Here is a 23,012-nt window from a genome sequence, read left to right as displayed (position 1 = left end):
CACGCTCACATTTCTTAATAGTGACAGCCAGGTTCACATTTATAAAAGCCAAGAGGTAGATTGTACATGTAAGCTTACCGAACAAGGCTGGAAGGCAGCAATCATGACCTACCTTGTGGTCCTTTCGAGTCACTTGCCACAATGAGTCACTCCCCCAGCCTACCTACATAGTCTTCTCTGGTCGTCTAATCTCTCAACAACAAGCAATGAAGTCTCTCGTGGTGTAATGGTAACATGCCTCCTTGTCGCGGTGGCGCCTCTGGTTCGATTCCGGGCGAGAGAGATATCTTTTTTTGTTGTCTGTTGAGAACCTACCTAGCATGCATTGGATGATGCTTTTTGCCCTCGTGATGGCCATGCCACGCGGACCAAGTCTTTTTTCCCTTGTTCTAATCAATTGTTTTGCGCAAATATTATCGAACATAGTTGTTCTCAATGTGACGTGCCTTGTCCCGAGCTTCTTCTGCTTGACCTCGCCGAACGGAACTCATGGTTGATGTCGCAGCCGGCTCCGAAACCACGGCCTCACCTCCCCGAACGCAGACCCGCCACGGAGAAGTATTGATGTCGGCATGCCAGACAGTCGCCTCTAATCTAAGCATATTCGATGGGGCAAAGAATCACGCAGCCCGCCTCAATTCACTGATAGGTACCTCCAAGAGGCCGTCCACATAACTGGATGTCCGAACGAGATTCTTCAGTTTCATGAGTCCGTCTGACATCCTCACGTGTGTACACCGAATGAGCAAGAATGCTTCTCGTAAGTCAATGACTCAATTATTTGTAGCTATTATCAACCTATACACATGCTGCCTCCTTCGCTTGTTGAGAACCGTTATTTTGTGAAGCCACTTAGACCCTGGACTTGTTTGTGACATCCTCCACAGCCTCAGCCTGACCAGTCGCCGTCTTACGCTCACCAATCGGCTCCATGTCCTCGTGGTGAATAACCTTCTCAACGGCGCCATTGGCCTGCTCAGCAAGAGCCTTGTCCTCAAACACTGGGAGCGAACAGTCAGCCACGTCATCTTCACACTCATCATACACTGAGGCTCACAGAAAGCCAGCTCCTCGAGCGTGCGTCCCGCCGTCTCGGGGAACATGAAGTACACAAACACGACCTCGAACGCGAGCCAGCAGCAGTAGCTGATGAGGTACCGCCAGCTCGCGTTCTTGATGCCGATGGGGTTGACAAAGGTGGTGAAGAAGCCGGCCATGCGGCCGAAGAGCTGGAAGAAGGAGATGCCGCGCGAGCGCAGCGCGTACGGCCACAGCTCGACGAGGTAGGTGTACGTGAGCGCGTTGTAGCCGATGTTGTAGCAGGGCGAGTACATGAAGATGAAGAAGATGGTCGCGATGGAGGCGGACTGGTTCTTGTAGTCGTTGTCGAGGGCGTGCACGGCGCGCTCCATGGAGATGGTCCACGAGATGTAGCAGAGCAGCAGCGAGATGGTGCAGGCGAGGTACATGACGCGGCGGCGGAAGCGGCGCACGAGCAGCGCGACGGTGACGCCGCAGACGAGGGACCAGCAGGCGATGCCGACGTTGATCTTCTGCTTGGTGAGGGAGTCGTTCATGCCGATCATGCCGAGGAGGTCGCCTAGATTGGTGGTTAGAAAACAACACTCTGGGAGCCGCCACGGGATGTTTTGGAAGGGAAATACCTAAGTAGTACGAGATGAGAGTGTTTCCACTCCATTGAGTGAAGAGGCCGAGCATGGAGGTGATAAGGCAGCGGCGGCGCATGCCAGCGGTGCGAAGGAGGTCCATCCAGGACTGCTTGGAGGCCTCCATCTCGAGGGTGATGACGGTCTTCATCTGGGCGATCTCGGCCTTGACGAACTCGGAGTTGGGGTCGCCCTCGGCGTGGTACTTGACGAGGATCGCGTTGGCCTCCTCGGTGCGGTCCTGGGTGATGAGCCATCTGGGGCTCTCGGGGAGGAAGCTTGGGCGCGCGCGATGTTAGGTGTCTTCACGGGGGATGGGAAGAAGGGAGGGAATGTGGCTGGCTTACAAGACAAAGCTGATTTGCAGGAGAGAAGGGCAGATCTGGAGCAGAGACGGGATGCGCCACGACCAGTTGCTAGCGATGTTGTTGGTGCCGAAGCAGATGGCCGCCGCGGTGATTTGTCCAACAAAGTAGGCAACGTTGAAGCTGTAGAGCTGTCAGCTGCATTCTGGAGGTGTCCGAATGTGAGAATGGCTTACAGAGAGGTGAGAACTGGACGTTCCTTGGGGTATCCAAGTTCACCGATCAAAGATGAGCCAGAGACGATACAGGTCGGGATACCAAAGCCGAGAATCATGCGGGCGACAATGTACATGCCGACTTTTGGAGCATCAGCCATCACGATCAGTAAGTGCGGTGCAATGCTACTCACCATGTTGTGAGAATCCTTGGATCAGAGCTCCCAGGATCATGATGCAGCTCCCGCCAAAGATGGACCATCGCCTTCCAAACTTGTCGTTGACGATAGGGATAAAGGGAAGCGACAGGATCGCTCCCAGCGAGTACGCAGCCGCGATGATGCCCTTCAAACTACCCTCCGGGTTCCCGAAATCTAGCAGGCACAGTCAGTCTCGGTGATGCTTCCCTAGCTCTCCTCATCCGTGCGACTACTCACAATCCTTCCAGGGCTCGACGATCTGCAGCGCATTGATCATTTGCGAGTCGAAGCCGGACGTCAGCTCGATGCCCATGCACGTCGGGAAGAGCATCAGGTAGAGGTATCGCAGGTTCGGCTTCCGGTACCACGGCACCTTGTCCTCCTCCGAGATGCGGGTCAGGATGGGGTCCGCGGCCCCGGTCTCCTGGGCGCGCTTGATGGCAACCATTGTCGCTGGTCAAGACCTTGCAGGCTTGGATGTTTCTTAACTTCGGGGAGTCTGAGTCCGAAAAGGCGGACGAGGCAGAAACGACGAGAGTATCGCGGACGGTTGGGGACAACAAAATGGAGAGGGAGGGAGATGGGCTCGATAGAGAGGTTATATCCGCTTTCATACAAGACGGGAGTATATACTACCGAGTCCAAGGCCTGGGGTTTGTGCAGGCTACGAATACCGGTGCGCAAACTTCCTCGATCCAATTTCCAACACCAACGCGTCTTCTAGACGAGGTCCCACGCCGTCCGTCTTTATATGCCATAACACCCGCCAGTGTTACCCCATGCTCGGATTCCCGTCTGACCTGCTTCTCCAAAAGCAGACGCAACAGCACTGAGTACCGGGCATGGGGGTGGTTGGTTGGTTGGTGTGTGGTTTGGAATAGTCCCGAGGGAGGGCGTGCTAAGGCGGGAGGACGGGAGTGCAAAGCGACGCCCAGGTGGTTGAAGGCCCGAAATGAAATTGAACAATTGCAAAAGAGCCGGATGGTGCCAAGAGGCCGGGGTGTTTGCATTTATCCATCCAGTCAGATGGCGGCGCGGTGCATCTCGAGGCTCCATTCAGTTGCTTTTTTGACGGGGGAACCAGGGAACGCAAGCGGCGGTCCTCCGACTCCAGGTTTGAAAGGAGCCACTCAGAATAAGACTGCGGGGAAGAAAAGGGGGGGAAGCTGTTCTCCCCCACACATGGTTACACGGGTTTCTCCCCCATGGGCAGCGCTCACATGGCCAGATGTTGGGTGGTTTGTGCTTAAAATATGGGTGGACGAAGGGCGGTAACTCCGCATCTTGTTTGGTGAACCGTGAGGGGGAACGACGCAAGCAACGGGCTAGCTCCAACTCTGGATATGGGGAATGGCTCAACATCGATGTTGGTTTAGACGAGGGTTGCTTGGCGATAACGGGGGACGGTGGCCGTATTCGGTGATTCGGGACGAACCTCGAGCGAATCATACCCGAGGTTCTGGCGGAAGTCCGAGTTGGAAGCCGAGCTTACGTCTTACCACCTCCTGCACTGCTTGCCAACATGTTTCTGGCAGCTTTAAAAAAGGATTGACCCGTTTTGAGCCGTGTTCTGGCAAATTTGATAGTAGAGCATGTCGGTCTACTCGATGTGTGCTCCTCTGCAGAGCGTGATGAAGTCTCCATGTCAGAAGGGCGGCATGGCGCTTACATGAGTCCGAACATGCATACGAAAAGAGCAAGATAGTCGGCGTTGATTGCAGTAGGATGCAGGTGTGCTCATGCGCACCTCTGCCGAGAGCGCCTCCTCGCGGCACAGCTCATCTAGCTGAGACGGTAGGGGCAAGGGCTGCGGGGGATCAACCCTTTCTTTTGGGGATTTATTCACACTTTTGACTGTGCCTCAAAAGCGCGAGGCGTGCCAAGATGGTGATTGAAGTGGCCTGCTGGCCCGTTGGATTGTCAGGTGAGAGCTTGAGAGCTACTCTGATCAATTACTCCACCTGGAAGAATGAATGGACCCAAGAAGGCGTTGCTGGAAGCTGTCCCGGCAGAATGGTTTGACGGAACGGCGGAGATGTAACCTTGCCATGAGAGCTTCAACGCGAGGACGGGAAACCCTGTTGCCTTCTTTGTTTTTCAGTTCTCCATCCACTTCAGAGAACGGATGGTAGTAATGCTGATTCAAGGAACAAAACCATTAAAGGAGGAATTAAGGCTCTACTGTATAGAGCACGATTGTCCAAAGACGGGATGAACATCGCAGGGTGTGTCGCCCAGCTGGGGTAAAATGGCAGCCTCCAACTTTCCCCAACACCAAAAACCACCACACCACCCCGGCAGCAAAGCCAGGCAGATCCTCCAGTCATCTTCCTCCCCCGCAAGAACAAACACCAGGAAAGTGAGAATTTCCTTGCGGGGGAGGACAGTACCGCAATCCCAATGGCACACACCATAGTAATCTTCGACTCGTCCGCCAATTCCAACGGTTCCTCTTCTCCCCCACCTCAATCAAAGTCCGGCGGAATAGCGGAATAGCAGACATGCCCCGGCAAATACTTTCCGCGTGAACCTCACCTTTGTCACAGACGGGACAAACAAACCACCGCCGCATCGTGAAATCACGGAGCCATCAACAATCCCACCCCCACAAAACCTACACCAGCAGGGGTGCGCAGCCACTCCCGTCTGCCGGCATGGGGCATACCGTTAGCCGTAAACACCCGAGAGAAGGGCCGATTGCCATGGGGGGATTCCTTCGACCTTCGGGGTAGATAACCGGGACGTCGTCCCTCAACTTCGCATCCGACGTCCTCCATCCCAGGTCCCTTTCCTCTCACCCAGGACAACCTGTCCGCCAAGGAACGGAAGAGAAGGAGGATTCCCAACCATGGACGCCACTTACGAGACGAAAACTGGACAATTGACTCAACTCTGGGACGAACCGAATGAGAGCGCGTTGCGGACTGCGCCTGCTCTCGTGTCGAGGTCGAGAAGCATGCTGCTGTCAGAGACTGCATGTCGATACCAAATTACTAGGGAAAGATGAGGATTGGTCGGAAGATGGGTGGAAAAACACAAACCACAGACATTCGGCCAAAAGCGCACCATCGAGACCGAACCGACCAATCACCATCCCGACTCCCACTTACACCGGGCAACAACAACCCTGACGACTCAGCTCTGAAGAAGCTCACCGGCTGATTCTTCCAGAACCGGGCCGCTTCGCTCTCAAATGCTCGATTGCAGCACACACAATATCAGCTAAACTTGTGAGATCCTACGTCGCTCGACCTGCCGGGAGGAAAACACAAAGCAGCGAAGAAAATGCCATTTTTCTCACAGATCTCTCGCCTGAAAGCTTTCAGAAAGAGGGAGGAAGTTGCATCAGAACTTAGAGAAACAGCCATGCGGCCGGCAACCATTGACATTTTTTCGATCGACTTGCGACTCGCAAGTTGCTGAAGCTGAGGCCCGAGATTCTAACGAGCCGACCAGTCTCAAAGACGCAGCCTCCCGTGGAAGCCCTCAACGTAGATCAGAACGACTACATTTTCGCCAGAAGACGGCTCCACGATGCGACTTGTCGAAAACGTTGGGCCCGGCGCTGGTATTTGGCTACGTTGGAGCAAATGTGCCGGCATATGGTCACATGCCCAGCTGTTCGACGAACAACGTGACTGCGAGAGTCATCCCACGATTGGGGCCGCATTCTGGACTTTCAGCATCACGGGCAAGAAACGTGCTGTCATGTTTCAGTCCCTACACACAAGTCCAGGAACCTTGTTTGCGGTTATGGCTGGAATCACAATTGGCAACCTTGACGACGTCTACGCCGAGCAGGCGTGATTAGACGTAACATGGCAAATTGAACACTGAACCAAAGTAAAGGTAAGCCCGTAGATGTCGCAAAATGAAGTGATGCAGTGAAAAAGACGTGATGCTTGAATACTCCAGAGCTGGGAAATCTATTCTCTTTTTTCCATTTCCTGCCGTGTGTCCCTTCGGCCGTCAATCTGTTCATCAGACGGTCATGTAAAGTCTTAATAAAAAGCTCCTCCCAATCCTCGGGCCGCCTTTACAGCCCAGGTCCCAATTGCCCTACACAACGCACATACATCGTCTACTGCGACTCGCGAACGACCTTGTCGACGGCCTTGGCGAAGTACTCAACATTCCTCGTGTTGAGGCCAGCCATGCTGATGCGGCCGTTCTTGGTCATGTAGACGTGGGCGTCCTCGCGCAGCTTCAGGACCTGGGCCTCGCTGAGACCGGTGAAGCTGAACATGCCGATCTGGTCAGTGATGTGGTTCCAGGTGCCCGGGGTGCCGAGCTCCTCGAGCTTGGCGCGCAGGACCTTGCGCATCTCGATGATGCGGCCGGACATGGTGCGCAGATTGTCCTCCCACTCGGCGAACAGGGCGGGGTCGTTGAGGACGGTGCTGGCGACGCGGGCGCCGTACAGCGGGGGGTTCGAGATCTCGGAGCGCTGCAGGATGGCGAGCTGGGAGGCGATGCGGGAGGTGGTGTCGGCGGCGTCGGAGGCCGGGGCGGTGACGAAGTGGAAGCAGCCGGCGCGCTCGCCGTAGAGGCCAAAGTTCTTGGCGAAGGATTGGGCGATGAGGAGCTCGAAGCCCTGCTCGATGAAGTAGCGGACGGCCCAGGCGTCGCGGGCGAGGCTGCCGGAGGCGAAGCCCTGGTAGGCGCAGTCGAAGAAGGGGAAGTGGTTCTTCTGGCGCAGGAGGGCGGCTATCTCCATCCACTGCTCCTGGGTAGGGTCGACGCCCGTGGGGTTGTGGGCGCAGGCGTGGAGGAGGATGATGGAGCGGTCGGGGGCGGCGGAGATGGCGGCCTTCATGCCCTCAAAGTCGAGGCCCTTTGTCTGCTTGGAGAAGTAGGGGTACTGGGCGATGGGGAGGCCGACGTTGCCGAAGATCTGGTTGTGGTTCGCCCATGTCGGGTTGGAGATGTAGACGGTGCGGTTGCCCTTGTAGAACTTGGCGAGGAAGAGGGCGCCCAGATGCACGGCACCGGTGCCGGAGATGGTCTGGACGGAAGTGGTGCGCTTCTCGCGGATGGCGGGCGAGTCGGCGCCGAGCATCAGCTCGTTGGCCTTTGAGGTGAAGCTGACGATACCGGCAATGGGGGCATATTCGTGGTTGAGTTCAGGGTCGTTGCGGAGGATCTCGTCGGCCTGTGCAGTTGCATCATGGCGGGGTCAGCGGGGGTGGGTTCACGTTAGGGGCTTAGGTAGGGGCTCAGGAAGGGAGGGAAGTGGAGGCGGCATGAGGGGAAATCTCGTCAAAAATAGGTGGTGCACCCATCGCATCAGCCGGTTTGCGGCTGCCGGGTGACGCAGCTGAGCTTTTCTGCGGGTGGGCCGCAGGGTTCGTGACGACAGAAAAATGCCACGGAAACGGGTTGAGAAGCTGTGAGAAGCAGCAGTAGAGAGGAACGCACCTTCTTGACGACGGGCAGTACCCAAGGCTTCGCGTTGTCATCGCGGTAAGCTCCAATGCCCAAGTCGACCTTGTCCTTGCTCTGGTCGGCCCTGTAGGCGGCCATCAAGCCGAAGAGGGGGTCCTCGGGAGCTTGGGGCACCGTGCTGGCGGGGAAGTTTGTCGTTGATACGGGCGCCATGATGTGCTGGGCGATGTTGCGTATTCTCGAAAGGGTAGAGTTTGTCTGAGGAGAGGAAGAGGATGAGGATGAGGATGAGGAAGCAGAAAGAGAAAATGCAGAAGAAGACGACGAGGAGTCACCCGGCATTTTCAGTGGTGTCGGAGCTTTCGTGAGATGGAACGAGTCAGAGGGAAGGGTCGCCTGGGGTCGTTGTTATTATTATGGCATCAGGAAGTGGTACGATTTAGACGGGCGAATGGGAGGCTTTGCGATTACAGGCGCCAACCGGGGAAAAGGACGGGACATAGGAAGTGACCAAGTATACTAGAAAGAAAGGGAGGTGGAAGCGGACATGCGCCTCCATGGCAGCGGGCAGCTTGTTGCAGGCCGGGGGAAGCTACTGCACAATCCAAGGATTGGCTAGGGGAACCTGTGCAAGTACCTGGGGACGAGGTGGGATGGTGAGGTAAGAGATGTACCACGGGGGCGGGGATGACGATGTAAGAGGACTTCCTCCCAGATAAAGGAGGTACTTTGCTGGTTGCTCACCTTGGGGCTGCACGCGGTGTCTCGCCGAGTGTTGCAGGTTTGCGGTACTGCGCAGTAAGGTGGTTGGTTGGTGAAGAGGCGTACGGATACTCAAAGAAGGTAAGGTAGCTAAGCACCTAAGGTAAAGTAGTCAGTTACAGACCGTTGCAGACAGTTGCGTTGCAGGTGCGGTTACAGCCAGAAAAAGAGCTGCAGAAAATAGGCACTGTTTGGTTTGGCTGATGCAGGACCAAACAAAACAGACAGGGCAGGCAGACACAGACACAGACGCACAACGGGGTGGCCTCGTTACGGGGGCTGCTCGGACGATCGGGGAACGGGGGCCCTGGTTACCTACCTTACAGGCTTACGGGATTGGAATTCCAGGAGGACTGAGAAAAAAAAAAAACAGGTACGGCCAGGTGATGCGGCGGCGAGGGTAATACAAAGTAAGAGGTATCCACAGCCTGCGGGCAGCTATTTCGTAACCTGTTACTCGAAACGGGCGCGGACAGCCGGCGGTTGTGGGCTGTCTTTGTCTTGGCTGGCTTGATTTTGCGGATTCGGGGGGCTGGCTGGCTGGATACAGTAAGAGGGAGAAGAAACCCGTGGAGGAGAATCAGTCCGTCTGTGTTTGACGATAATATCCGACAGCGGGTTGATAGAGGGGGACACCGAAGAGTGAGATGCCGGCTGGGCAGAGGCAGGAATCGGCGAAGTGTCGGGGGACTATCGGGAATCGTTTTCTACAAAGTGCGTGTGCAGGTAAAACGGGATTGTTCAATGACGGGACAACTCCGATCACACTGATGCGTCTGCTGCTGCAAGGCCCGCCGCGGGGGAATGCGCCCTCTCTTATCCTCCCGCAGCCGGCTTCCCCAAGCTCGAGCTGTGAGGTCACTGTTGCGGATGGGCCGAGGTCTCGCGAGCAGCGCCGCCCCCCCATGACTGACTCTCTCTGCCGCCCAACGGCCACGGCACGACTCGAAGATGCCTCGACACATGGTTCACTTGATGTTTTGCCTTTTCTTCATTTTCGTTCTAGTCCGTACGATCCGTCTTTCTCCGGAGATTTCCCCAGAACCCAGTGCAGTGAGTGCAAGCTCCGGGACGCCCTGACAGGAACGGTTGAAGATCATCCCATCTCATGCAAGTTGACACCAACTTACACAACATGTCTGCAGCAACACTCTGCACACGCTGCAATCACAGGCAGTTCCTCTCACAGCCCATTTACCCTCACAAATAACCCGGCTCCACGGGATTACGACGCCGAGCACCCTCCAAAGCCTGGATGAAGACCCCCGGTTCTGTTTCGCACATCAGATGTACCTACTTTGACGCAGTTAACAGCGCCAATCAGAAGCTCGCTTCGCAACAGCTCCAAGTGCCGTGGCCCAGACGCCGATAGAGCTCCGTCTTGTGGCACCTCCGAGAAACCCGCCAGCCAACGCACATAACATTGTGCACACCGCAACAACGTTCTGCGCGTTTACAACGCCTTTTGATAGTGGCCATCTTCACACTATGGCCGGGCTGGAGGGAACCGGTCCAGATTTGCTGTTAATTAAATCGAGATGGCTTGATGCGAGAGGTCACCTGGTCCTGGTCTGGGCTTTCCATCCGGCATGTGACGCTAGACCCCATGCTTTCACATGCCAGCCTCCCCCGCCATCCCCCAGCTTACTTTGAACATCCTACGAGAGATTGAGCATTGATGTGTATTTTTACAGCCTCCTTATGAGGCAGTTGAGGTATCTATATCACCAAATCCCACAAGATCAAGAACGCACATAACCCCGCCGATGCGAAGAAGGTGTACCTCGCCGCACTGGGCCTCTGCGTCGCCTTCTTCAACTGCTTGTTACCGCCGCCAACGTCCGCTGTGATGTTCTCCGAATCTGACACCAGCTGCTCGATATGCGCCGACTGCGTCGCGAGATTGCCCACAAGCAACGTCTGCAACTCGGCAATCTCAATCAGCGACTTCTCTGCCGTCCTGCGCAAACACCCTTGTTAGCAAAAGCCGTCTTGAAAAGGAACCACCATGCCACGTACCTGACTTTGTCCAACGTGCTGTTATAATGCTGCAGCATGTCCTGATTCCCCTTCTCAAACATCTGAATCTGCTCCTCCGTAAGGTCCTGCCTGAAGTCATACGACCCCTCATCCGGCGGCAGCCCCGTCGCCGTATCAAACCCTCCCTTCTTCGCCTCCTTCTCCCTCTTCATCGCCTCGTAGAACCCCCCACCCAGCTCCGGCATCGCCCCGCCGCCCGCCTTCGCCAGCACGCTCCTGTTCTTCTCCATCTCCCTCGTCAGCCTCGCCTCCATCATGTCCTGCTGCGTCCGCCCGCACAGCTGCAGCGCCTGCCGCAGGCTCCACAGCACGCCGTCGCGGTGCAGCCCGACGTCCCGCGCCTTCCCCTCCGCCGCGAGGTGCTCCGCCGACTTGCGCGCGTCCGCGACCTCCGCGCCCGCCGCCCACGCGCCCAGCGCGCCGAGCCCGCGCACGTGCGTCTTGCGGATCACCGCCGCCTCCGTCTCGCGGCGCAGCTGCTCCGTCTCATCCAGCGCGCGGATGGACGCGTTGAGCTCGCGCAGCATCGACTTGGCGCGCGCGTCGATGTCCTCGCGCTGTCGGTCCGTCAGGGGCTGTTGGGGTTCCTTCAGGGAGCTGCTCCCTGTGTTCGTGCGGACATGCCGCCGCGGTTGGGCGGTGGAGAGGTAGGCTTGTCGGACGTCTTTGAGCTCTTTGTGGAGGGTTGTGATGTGGGAGTTCTGGAAAGAGGCATTAGTTGGGTTTGGGTGGTTTGCTGGAGGGATGGGGCGACCAACTATTCTGTAGGCCTCCTTCAGGAAGCCGTCAATCGCTTCGAGGCTGAGCTTCTTCTCGGTGACGGGGGGCGCATTGTGCTTCCGGAGGAGCTCGTTGAAGAGTGGTGTGATGTCCATTGCGGCCGTAGCTGGGGTCGGCCAGACGACAAATTCGAGGGAGTTGAGGGGTTCGTCACCTAGTTTCGGTGCGCATGCTATTCGTGTGTCGTGAGTGCAGTCGAGCAGCAACGTCGTTAGAGGCCATCGGCATTCCACCACAACCTGGAATTGGCAAGCTGTTCTCCAATGACGTGGCTTTGGCCGTTGGACTCACCAGCCACAGTACATTTCTGTGGCTGATGCGTCTTGACACCTGTGGCGCATGTGGCCGTGCGTAGGTAGGCGAGTTCTACCGGCGCAGCTTCGGCACCGTGGTCGGCAAAACGCACGGCCCAGTATCCACCCGGGTCGGTGGCAGGAAGCTTCGCCGCCGAAGAAGACGGTCAAACATTTCGACACCGGTTTCAACATGCATATTGGCCAGAGAGTCCCTTCATAGACGTTGATGACAGACAACTGAGCCACAATGATGAACCGAAATCGGCCTTCGTTCTCGTTGCACGACAGGAACCAGCTGGTCAAGTGACCCCGTGCCTTTGAACGAAAATCAATGGAGCAGAGCTGGAGTCAGCTCGACGCTCGCCCAAACCCCCGATACCGCACCAAGCTTGTCGCATCGCGGTCAATGCCAGACCGTCGAGACAGAACCACTTGCCCAAAACAGCGGGCGTGGTGGACACCATGGGCCGGACCGGGCGAATCACGAGAGCCGCAATGGCGAACGGCGCAGGTGCCGGTTTTCCAGGGTGTGGTGGAGGCGATGCCAGGGCGGAAATAACATCATTCATGGCGGCCCGGTGGGCGGGAATAGGGCCCGCTTACGGACGGATACCGACGACAAGTTTTACATGAAGGGAAGGTCGATCTATTGGTGTTTGGTTCTTTCCTCTTATCTTGGATTTTGTCCTTTGTTTTGTATGTTGTGTTGACGCTGTCTTGTTTCTAACTTCATCGACAGTGGTGTAGCGAATCGAACCGTAAAAGTACTTTCGTTCATCTCACTTGAACTCGTGATATTCACACCGACTTCAGTCTTTCTGCACTCAGAGTTGAGATCAGTATGGCACACAATGACATCCCCCCAAAAGGGGGAGAAATAAGTTCACCGTCCGTCATCAACTCGGCTGAGCCGCCAGTAATACCCACCCCTTCACAACCTCAACCCATCAACGAGAAAGAACAAGACGAAACCGCTTCCATCGACAACTCTTCAGATAACACGCCCGTTGACGAACCCTCACCAACAACCCCACAAGATGATCCCGAGAACCTCACCCGCCAACCCTCAGGCCCAGCCTACAGCGCCTTCCCCCCGTCCACAAAGCGCTGGGTCGCCTTCATGGCCGCCGTCGCCTGCTTCGTCCCGCCCATGTCCGCCAACATCTACTACCCCGTTCTCGCCCCCATCGCCGAGGACCTCCACGTCTCCGTCGCCGCCGTCAACCTCACCGTCACCTCCTACATGATCCTCCAGGCCATCTCGCCCACCCTCTTCGGCGACTTCGGCGACATGGCCGGCCGCCGCCCCGCCTTCCTCGTCGCCTTCGCAATCTACCTCGTCGCCAACATCGGCCTCGCCCTGCAGCGCAACTACGCCGCCCTCATCGTCCTGCGCATGTTCCAATCCGGCGGCAGCTCCGGCGCCATCGCCCTCGGCTTCGCCATGGTCGCCGACATCTCCATGTCCTCCGAGCGCGGCAAGTACATGGGCATCGTCGGCGCGGGGATCAACGTCGGCCCCACCATCGGCCCCGTCCTCGGCGGCGTGCTCACGCAGTACTTTGGCTGGGCGTCCATCTTCTGGTTCTGCGTCGCGCTCATCGGGGCCTGGCTCGTGCCGTTCGCGCTCTTCATCCCCGAGACGTGCCGCAACGTCGTCGGCAACGGGTCCGTCCCGGCGCAGACGTGGAACCGCCCCGTGCTGGACCTCATCCGGCGCCGGCGGCGGCACCGCGAGCGGGAGGCGGCCGGGCTGGAGAGGCAGGAGTCAGTGGCGGGGCAGCCGGCGCGCAAGCTTAGGTTCCCGAACCCGTTGAGGGCGGTGAAGATCATCTTTGAAAAGGAGATGGCGCTGATCCTGGTGTACAATTCCTTGTTGTACGTTGCCTTCATCGATGTGGCCGCGACGCTGGGGACTTTGTTCCGCGAGATTTACCACTTTAATGATTTGCAACTGGGGTTGTGTTATCTGCCGTACGGCGCGGGCTGTTGCATCGCGAGCTTGGGTCAGGGGTACGTGCTCGACTGGAACTACCGGCGCATCGCGAGGAAGATCGGATTCACCATCGACCGCAGGCGGGGCGACGACCTCAGCAAGTTCCCCATCGAGAAGGCCCGCCTGCAGCCGGTGTACCCCGCCGTCATCGTCGGCCTGATCACGCTGGTGGCGTACGGCTGGGTGCTGCAGCTCGAGACGAGCGTCGCGGCGCCGCTGGTGCTGCAGAGCATCATCGGGCTCACCATCACGGGATCCTTCAGCATCATGAACACCCTGATCGTGGACCTGTACCCCGAGGCGCCGGCCACGGCCACGGCCGCGAACAACCTCGTCCGGTGCCTGGTGGGCGCCGTGGGCACGGCCATCATCGAGTACATGATTTCTGGCATGGGCAGGGGGTGGTGCTTCACGTTCATTGCTGCGTTGTGCGCAGTGACCAGTCCGATGATGTTTCTGATTGTTAGAAATGGGCCGGGCTGGAGGAATGAGAGGCGGATGAAGGAAGCCTCGTGATGATTGGGTATATTGTTGCGCAAAGCGCGGTTAGGCAGATGCGATAACTGATAGCGTCATTTAGATCTCACAACTTGTTCAGACCATCTTGCTCGAGTCAGTTGCTTCGTATGTGACGGCCAAACATCGAGGGTGGTCTTCTTGCGCGGTCTGTCATCGAGCCCGTGATCGTTTAGTCCCTCCGCCGTGGCTTACCTGCCAACTGTAACCCCTCATATCTAGAATGCGGGTCAACGCCACGGAACGATGCCAAAGCTCCAGACGTTCCGCCAAATGCCTCGATAGCACTACCGCAGCGCCCGTACGCCAGTCCCGTTGCCTCGATCCTAAGTGTTCTCTGCTGGGTTGGATGGTCTCAGCCATCGGTCTCTGTCGGTCCACAACGGACAAAGCAGCAATGGGAAATAGGGGGGGCTGGATGGAGAATGAGGTGTATGTCATCGAGGCTGCTACTTGAGCCTCCTTCGCGATTCTCAACATGGATTTCTCTGTTTTCGGTGCCGCGTTCAATAAGCATGTGCAAATGCCCAGGATATAGCTTCGGGGATTGGCTTTTGGTAAGACCTGACAGGCTTATTCCGCGAAGGTTTGAGAAGGGAGATATGTTAGCGTCGACTTAGACCGGTGAGGCAGTCAAGGCAACCACCCACCTACGGCTGGAGGTTGGGCGGGCGATTCAGGGCACGTCTGGATAGACGAAGAACAAAGGCCGCGGATCAGACATCGACTGCCCCGACAGAAACCACGAGAGACATCAACAGAGACATCTTGCACAAACACGGCATCGTGTACACAGGTTTCTTGCGGGTGAGCGACCTCTAGTGTGCGGATGGGCAAGCATGGCCTGGCCAGCAAGCCCACTTGTTTCGAAAAACACGCCAGGAAACGGTGGGTGGTCATGTTCCAGATTTGGTCCCATTTTGGAACCCAGAGCTGGAATGTAAAGGGATCGTCATCGTCCTAGTGTCAGGTACAGCTCCAGAAGCCTGCTTTCCCTACCAATTGGCCAATGAGCACGCGACAGGACGTCAGAACCGACTCCGAAAGACCTATGGGGGATATTGCCGGCTCGTACGGAGCATTGTCTCTTAATCGGCTGGGATGTCCTGATTGGGGTAAAGACTCGGATTGACTTCAGCCGCTTGTAGTTAAAAACAAACACGAGCGTGACGGGAGAGCGTTACTGGTTGAAACACGTCCTCTTCGTGGTGTTGCGATGGTTGTCTTGATCATTGTGAGCTAAAAATAAGCTTACGATGCTGTTACCTTCGATCTGGACAGCCTTGACACCCGAAGCCTCTCGTTCAACCTCGACTACAGTCTAAGGATCGGTCGATGGCTATAAAGGTCTATGGCCCCCACCTCCATGAAAAGCAATGAGCAGCTCCTCAGCCGTGACAAACAAACCCATACATACATTCAGACCAACCTAGACGTTGACCGAGATGGTGAGACAGGATCATCCAACCCGGCCTTAGTGCGGAACTGACTCGTTTAATAGACTCATGTCGACAGCCTTCTCACTGAGCTTGGAGCGATCCACCTCCAACCTCTCGAGAACTTGCCCCTTGAGCTGCCATTAGAGGCAATCCTTGACGACGAGAACGACGTAACTGAGGCTTTCATGTTAGCCGAAACGGCCACCGCTGTTGCCAGGGTTCTCCAAAAACCAGCGGAAGAAACTGCAGGCATACCAAATAACGGCGTGGCTATTCCAATACAACGACCGCTGCATGATCGGCAACGGGCGATATCGGATGATCAACGTGACGTTGTAGGATTCGATGTTAGTCCACATGACGATTCGACCTCGACACAAAGGCAACGCTGGCTTGATACGCCCATAGAAGATGATCCATTCAACGACATAAGCTTAGTAGTTGTTCCTGAACATGATCCTGTCACCCAGCCTATTGGAGATCCTGGAACTGCGGCGTCAACTGCAGGGAGCGGGCAATCTGAGCAACAAACAATGACGATTAATGATAACGTAGGCGGAAATTAGCTGAGACACAGCCTTTAATTGAATTAATGTCTATAACGCGGGCACTGAGAATTCCAGGGGCTCTCTGCGGACTTCCCAAGCCAGCCAATCTGATCGCGTTGTCCTGCATTCGCGTTAGTATATGACCAATGCTTGCAGACGATAACACATACGGTAACAGTCCCATCGAGTTGACCTTCCACACAGCCAAGCCCAGCGCAACAAACTGCATAGCAACGTATGCCAGCTTGACCTGGAGCATCTTGCCCTTGTTCGTCTCCGACTCGAACCTCTCAAACGCCTGATTGACCGCAGTGAGACCGACGAGAGGGTTCTTGAATGCCATAAAGACCATCATGATGCTGAAGATCTGCAGTGAGTTGCCCGACATGTACATCATGATGGCCGTCATGGGCAGGTTCTTTACGGGGGCGAGGGCGACTTCCCACGCCTTCTTGACCTTCAACGTGTCCATCTCCTCGGGCGACTGCTGCTTGCGGGGCTGGGGCTGGACCTTTTGATCCTTCTGCTTCTGTATCGAGATGTCAGCGCGGCTCCAATGGGATCTCGACGCGATTCCGTACCTTGGAGCCAGTGGACTGCGATGGGTAGCCGGGGGGGTCGGAAATGCCTGAGACCTTGGACTTTGCGGCCGGAGGAGACTGCAAATCCGCGACCCATCGCGGCACGGAGCTATTGACCAGAGCCATCTTTGTAGATATCGAGATCGGTCGGTTGGGACTTCGGGTTCGGTAATTGAGGACACGGGCGCGGCCGTTGGGATGAAAGCTTCGCAGGCGGCGTTGACAGCTGACGACGACGTTGGATAAGGTCCCCACCATAGCTCGGTTAAACCATGGGACAGGCGATGTCGCCTGCTTACCTTAGCAGCAACCGGAGGTCGGGCCCATGTCTTATCGGCCCTGCATAAGGCCGATAAGCTAAAACCGGGGCGAGCGCGACTGCTGCGACATGCGAGTGGTAAAGTAGCGTACCGGGGGCCTGTCGCATCCACCGCGGAACGGCGGGAGCTTTGGGACCCTTTCTCAACCAACGTTTCCCCTTAAACATCTGGAAACGAAAACGGGCCGTCCACGAGAACCGATCAACGACGACGACATCCCGCAAAGTCGCCGTTGCACCGAAACCGGCACTCCTCAATCGACCGTTGCCGAACCCGCGAAATCGATCGGACTTGCGTCGCGCGAGAAATCAAACAACTCCGACCTCGAGGAGATCCGGCCGGCATCTGGCATCGAGACGAGAGAAGGACTATCGCAGCAAACACACCCTTCGATTGGCCGCGAATCGAAAACCCCCCGGCCCCAACGACGCAAGTGACATCCCTCACTTCTGCACCTGCGCCCCCTCCCACCATTCCAAGACACTCGAGTCCAGGAAAACTGCAGCCTTCCGCCAACTTTTGCGACCCTCTTACCAATTGGGTGGCTTGATCCTAGGCCCGCGGGGGAAGCAAACAGCGTCAACGATACCTACCCATCCTCTGCCGACTTTCGTACAGCTAGGCGTGAGGGGTCTGTGGTGTTATCGCCCACCACCACCACCCGATCGAAGCACACGCCAGCAAAGCTTGTTGGAGGCCTGTCTAGAGGGGAACTACTGTCTAAGATTCGCACTACACACTACCACACCGACCACCGCCAGGTCTCATATAGGAGGGCGTCATCATGTCGGCCGCTCAGGGTGGAGGAGACTCCAAGTTGTTTGCCAGGGTAAGCTCTAGCTTCTGCCTCTCCTGTCTTGCACACTCTTTGCTGGGTGCGCCCGTCTCTTGTCGTGTGATACCTGCATGTATTGCATCTGAACCCCTGTCATGACTTTGAAGAAGTCAAGGTCTTGGTTCTGAAAGTCTACATTATCTCCCCTCTCCCGCATACCCTAGCCTTCTGCATCCTGCGGCTTTGAGCTGCCTCGCAACCATCACCGAGCCTCTCCTTCTGGCCCATGTTTGCCTGAATGCTTGCATATGCGCCGCCCAGCATGTTCATGGCTTATGTGCCCCCGCCGCCTTACATCTCCAGACAGCTGACAACCTCGAAGGGCAAGGTAGCCGAGCTGAGGCTCGAGCTGAACAGCGGTGGCAAGAAGGACAAGAACAATGCGAACAAGAAAATCGCCCTCAAGAAGATTGTCGCCAACATGACCATGAGCAACAATGACATGGTCGCCTTGTTCCCCGACATCATCGGCTGCATGCATATCCAGAGTCTGGAAATCAAGAAGATGTATGGCCTCATGTCTGCGCTCCCAGGGGGCTCGTTCTGACAAACTCCAGGTGCTTCTTGTTTTTGGTGAACTATGCCAGAATGCGACCCGAGATTGCAGTTCAGGCGATCCCAGTACTAGAGCAGGTAGGTTGTCGTGTTGCGATGTTGCGTAAGAAGCCGTGACTGACAGTGCCCAGGATATGGAAGACCACAACCCTCTCGTCAGAGCGCTTGCACTCCGAACGATGTCCTACATCCACGTCCGCGAATTCGTCGAAGCGACTGTTCCACTGGTTAAGCACATGCTGAAGGATGCTGACCCATACGTGAGGAAGACGGCAGCATTTTGCGTCGCGAAGCTCTACGACCACGACCGACGAATGGTTGAGGGTTCAGATCTGATCGACAGACTGAATACTCTGCTCAGAGACGATAACCCTACGGTCGTTGCTAGCGCTTTGGCGTCTCTGATGGACATCTGGGAGCGCAGCGATGCGATCAAGCTCACCATCGACTACAGCAATGCCTCAAAAATGGTGGCTATCTTGGCAGACTGCTCTGAGTAGGTTGACATTTAAAGAGTGGTGTCAAGATTGAGTGCTGACACAGACGTTCAGATGGGGTCAGACGTACATCCTCGAGGCGCTCATGTCATACGTGCCGCAAGATGGAAACGAAGCTCTTCTCCTGGCGGAGCGTATCACACCACGCCTATCACACTCCAACTCTGCGGTCGTTTTGACATGTATCCGTGTGGTTTTGTATCTCATGAACTACATCGCCGACCAGAGACACAACGCGGCGCTCTGCAAAAAGCTTTCGCCGCCCCTGGTGACGCTTCTCGCAAAGGGACCCGAAGTGCAATACCTGGCCTTGAGGAATGCTCTCTTGATTCTGCAGCGTCGGCCCGAGGTCCTGCGCAACGATATTCGCGTCTTCTTCTGCAAATACAACGACCCCATCTACGTCAAGGTCACGAAGCTGGAGCTCATTTTCATGTTGGCCAACGAGAACAACATTGATGAGGTGCTCACCGAGCTGCGAGAGTACGCCACGGAGATCGACGTGCACTTTGTGCGCAAAGCCGTGCGAGCCATAGGAAAGCTCGCCATCAAGATCGAACCGGCAGCAAGGCAGTGTATCAACCTGCTCTTGGAGCTGGTCGCGACCAAGGTTACGTATATTGTGCAGGAGGCCACGGTCGTTATTAGAAACATCTTCCGCAAGTACCCCAACCAGTACGAGTCCATCATCGGCACCCTGTGCGAGCACCTCGACTCGCTCGACGAGCCGGAGGCCAAGGCCGCCATGGTGTGGGTCATTGGCCAGTACGCGGACAGGATAGAGAACAGCGACGCCCTCCTGGAAGACTTCCTGTACTCCTTCGCCGAGGAGCCCGTGGAGGTCCAGCTGGCGCTCCTCACCGCCACCGTCAAGCTCTTCATCCAGAGGCCGACAAAGGGCGCGGAGCTGGTCCCGAAAGTGCTCAAGTGGGCCACGGAAGAGACGGACAACCCCGACCTCCGCGACCGCGCGTACATGTACTGGCGCCTCCTGTCCACCGACATCAACGCGGCCAAGAAGATCGTCATGGGCGAGAAGCCCGCCATCACGGCCGAGTCGGAGCGCCTCGACCCCGCGACCCTCGAGGAGATGTGCCTCAACGTCGGCACGCTCGCCACCGTGTACCTCAAGCCGGTGCAGACCGTCTTCCGCTCCGCCCGCCCGCGCAAGCTCATCGACTCGCCCGCGCTGCAGAAGCACCTCCTCCCGACGTCGATCGAGAACCAGAAGAGCCTCAGCATGCTCGGCATGGGCGGCCAGGCGCAGGACATCAACATGCACAGCCAACACGTCAACAACGCCGCTGCGGGCGGCGTCGATGCCAACGGCAACCTCGCCCAGGCCGTCAGCGACGCGGACGCCTACTTCTCCAGCATCGGCCCGCAGCAGATGGCGGCGATGCGGATCGACCAGGGCGACGCGTTCGGGGACACGTCGGGCTACGAGACGGGGTACGTGGTTAACCAGCACGCGCCGCAACAGATTGTGCAGCCGGCGCAGGGAGGCAACGGGGACCTGCTTGTGCTGTGAGAGCAAAGGGGTAACAGGTAGTAGTAGTTTTGATGGGGTTGCTGAGCGGACGAGCGTAATGTGTGGGAAGTTTCTGTACGTAGATTATATTTGATATCCTCGTCGGTAATGGCAGAGACACTATTCTTGGATTCATTCGATTTTCACTTTATTGCTTCAACATCGCGATGATGGGGAGTCTGAGTAGGTCAAGGACGGTGTCACTACGGGCTTGGACTGCAATGTTTTACAGGCTGCCTGAATTCGCGGGGTAGTTGGTTCTTCCAAGGTTCGCGATTGCAGATTAGTGCCATCACGCTCTCAAAGGAAGTTCAGACAAAGGAAACGCAAATATGTCTCGAGAGCGGGCGTACGGGAGGTTTGTTGGTTTTGTTAGAGTGGCGGGATCGCGGGAAGTCTATTCGAATAGGTCCAAGATTTTTGGGGACCTACATCTTAGCCTCGAGCCAAAAAGAGAGGGGGGGGAAGGGTTCTGGTTTGGCATAGAGGCGGAATTTGGGGCGACATCTCCGGACGGGGCAACTGGCAGAGTGCAGCTGAAGTGGCACCAGTCTTCAGGGTGATATACGGATGGATAGACTCTGACTGCCTTACTAATATCATGAGTGAGGGCAGATGGATGGTGTATTGTACGTATACTTGGCTTGGCGTTTTCGCAATCGGGTGGGGGAGAAAGGTGGATTCCCCCGCGATTTGAGCGAAGGAGCCAGTAACGTGGAGAGGGCGCCGAGGGAGGGGGAGGATCGGTGGTGTTTCTCGGCTTTGTGGTGGTCTGGGGTAGGAATGTTTTTGGGGATTTTGAGGCACGGGGATGAGACCGGGGGGAGTTTGTAGTGCGCCCGGTCTGTGGGGGATTTGACATTGTCTTCACGTCACAGGTTCCCTCGACGAGTCCTCGACGAGGTACTTGATGGGGGATATCTCGAAGAAGCAGGCGACTCGAGGTAGGGTATCGGAATGGCAACGTCCATCGCTCGCCGTTCCGCACTTCAGTTAAAGGCAGGTCGGTGAGTAACGAGGAGGACGAGGGAGGCGATTGGCGGGCTGGGTGACTAGCTCGCGAAACGGGCTGGAACTCGGGCGCCCTTTCCGTTGGAGCCGTGGATGGAGCTAGTCCCAGTGTCCGGGCGGTTGAAGGAAGCTGAGTTCTTGGACCGGCATCTTGTTGGCGGCTGGATGCGTTTAGGTCTAAGATCGTGGCTTTTGGGCTGTGTCTTGCCCTCTTTTGACATTTTGATCCTTTCGGGGTGTGGGGTTCTGTGATGGTCGGCTCAGCTCGCGGTGTTCTCGACTCTGCTACGGGGTGTGTATTGTTTGCTGCTGCTGTTGCTTGACATTCTGCGGCTGTTCTGTGACTTGGATCAGGTCGAATCCTTCAAGTCCTTCATTATGCCGTTTACACCGGAGGTTGCCGATGTTGAGGCTGTGAACTGATGAGAGCAGCGGTAGGCCGAAAGGGAAAGGATAGAGACTCCAGAGCCGCATGGGAGCTCGAGCTTGCGGCTTCTATTTCTGCAGATGTCGTGAGGAACATGGGGCTTGAGCGTGGGATTCCTTCCCGTCCTGCGTAGATCAAGCGAATGAGCCTCCGTGCTGCGGCGTAAGGTGGTGAGGGTTGAGTATGAGTTTGGTCGTTCCTGGACTTGTCCCATGTTCAGAAACAGAGACAGAGACGGCGCACTGGCGTTGACGAAGAAAACAAGCATAGCGGTGACGCCTCGGGGTCTGTCTGCTGCGGCTCTCTTTCGAGCGTCTGAGTACAGTACCGAGCTGTGTTTCCCACACGCGTATGGAGGAGGACTGAAACAACTCGTGTCGTTTTTCCTGGCCCACGTTTCCAGCGTGCCCGATTGCATTTGGATTCGGGATGGACGCCGGGGGAGGATTTGGGATGCCCAGACACTTGGCCAGGGTGGTGAAGCTGGATGTTCCCTGAAAAATAAGAGAACCGACGGGGCACGACCTGACCTGAGGGGTGCCGGTGAACAAGTACGTACCCTGTTTGGTGAGCGACCTAGCGAGTGCGGTGTCGTGCCTGGCTGAGCGAGTGAGGCAATTCCGTCGAGGCTGGGCTGGACTGGCATTGACGCCGCGGATGAGTTGCCCGCGCTTCGTGCCGTGTTTTCCATTTGATCCTTCCCTCAATCGACGTTCCATTGAAAGGCAGCTGGGCTGATCTCAGAGTGCATCATACAGTGCCACAGTGCGTGCGCTGGAAGTGTGTCATGTCGAGAGAGATAGCGGCCCTTCTGATGGCGGGGGCTAGCCGCGACCGCCCGGTGTTGGTGCTTGCCAAAATCCGATAGCGCCCCCTACCCCACCAGCCCAACCTTGGAAGGCGCTAGACTGGAGCAGGCCTAGCGGGAGAAATACAGTGCGACTGCCCCCATGGGTTTTCGGTTTTCGCACCTCGCATGTCGGCTGCAGGACGTGCTGTGGAAGCACCCGATCCGATAGGCAAAGGGGACGACGGGACCTGGGACAGCATCTGGAGTCTGGAGAAGGAGGGGGAACGGCCGATGGATTGACGGGGGAGGAGCAGAG

At 56.7% G+C, this 23,012-nt stretch overlaps 6 protein-coding genes across 6 annotated transcripts; 2 read left to right on the top strand and 4 right to left on the bottom strand.

Annotated features, from left to right (window-relative positions):
- Window positions 1-852: 852 nt before the first annotated feature.
- On the bottom strand, window positions 853-2,835 carry HGT1-4 (High-affinity glucose transporter; the record flags this gene model as incomplete). Its single annotated transcript, XM_032032993.1, has 7 exons — window positions 853-1,001; window positions 1,058-1,600; window positions 1,665-1,945; window positions 2,015-2,155; window positions 2,209-2,329; window positions 2,382-2,561; window positions 2,625-2,835. 7 exons carry the CDS (start codon window positions 2,833-2,835, stop codon window positions 853-855), a joined length of 1,626 nt encoding a protein of 541 aa, XP_031887537.1.
- Window positions 2,836-6,468: 3,633 nt separating this feature from the next.
- CGGC5_v004175 (Aspartate aminotransferase) lies at window positions 6,469-7,985 on the bottom strand (the record flags this gene model as incomplete). Its single annotated transcript, XM_032032996.1, has 2 exons — window positions 6,469-7,539; window positions 7,806-7,985. 2 exons carry the CDS (start codon window positions 7,983-7,985, stop codon window positions 6,469-6,471), a joined length of 1,251 nt encoding a protein of 416 aa, XP_031887542.1.
- A 131-nt stretch (window positions 7,986-8,116) lies between these two features.
- Window positions 8,117-11,449, bottom strand: ufe1 (Syntaxin ufe1; the record flags this gene model as incomplete). Its single annotated transcript, XM_066151240.1, has 6 exons — window positions 8,117-8,168; window positions 8,517-8,632; window positions 8,854-8,861; window positions 10,289-10,494; window positions 10,554-11,275; window positions 11,333-11,449. The coding sequence occupies 6 exons, from the start codon at window positions 11,447-11,449 to the stop codon at window positions 8,117-8,119; spliced, it is 1,221 nt and encodes a 406-aa protein (XP_066009381.1).
- Window positions 11,450-12,491: 1,042 nt separating this feature from the next.
- On the top strand, window positions 12,492-14,162 carry ITP1-3 (Itaconate transport protein; the record flags this gene model as incomplete). Its single annotated transcript, XM_032032998.1, has 1 exon — window positions 12,492-14,162. One exon carries the CDS (start codon window positions 12,492-12,494, stop codon window positions 14,160-14,162), a length of 1,671 nt encoding a protein of 556 aa, XP_031887544.1.
- A 2,035-nt stretch (window positions 14,163-16,197) lies between these two features.
- On the bottom strand, window positions 16,198-16,856 carry CGGC5_v004172 (ER membrane protein complex subunit 4; the record flags this gene model as incomplete). Its single annotated transcript, XM_032032999.1, has 3 exons — window positions 16,198-16,270; window positions 16,320-16,678; window positions 16,731-16,856. 3 exons carry the CDS (start codon window positions 16,854-16,856, stop codon window positions 16,198-16,200), a joined length of 558 nt encoding a protein of 185 aa, XP_031887543.1.
- A 978-nt stretch (window positions 16,857-17,834) lies between these two features.
- ap1b1 (AP-1 complex subunit beta) lies at window positions 17,835-20,468 on the top strand (the record flags this gene model as incomplete). The annotated part of the gene is made up of 5 exons (XM_032033000.1): window positions 17,835-17,879; window positions 18,208-18,392; window positions 18,443-18,518; window positions 18,572-18,936; window positions 18,992-20,468. 5 exons carry the CDS (start codon window positions 17,835-17,837, stop codon window positions 20,466-20,468), a joined length of 2,148 nt encoding a protein of 715 aa, XP_031887540.1.
- Between the last annotated feature and the right edge of the window lie 2,544 nt (window positions 20,469-23,012).

The sequence above is a fragment of the Colletotrichum fructicola genome, assembly GCF_000319635.2.
Source record: "Colletotrichum fructicola Nara gc5 chromosome Unknown KSG_Nara_v1_contig02, whole genome shotgun sequence".
Lineage (NCBI taxonomy): Eukaryota > Fungi > Ascomycota > Sordariomycetes > Glomerellales > Glomerellaceae > Colletotrichum > Colletotrichum fructicola.
This window is presented reverse-complemented; position numbering and strand designations above follow the sequence as displayed.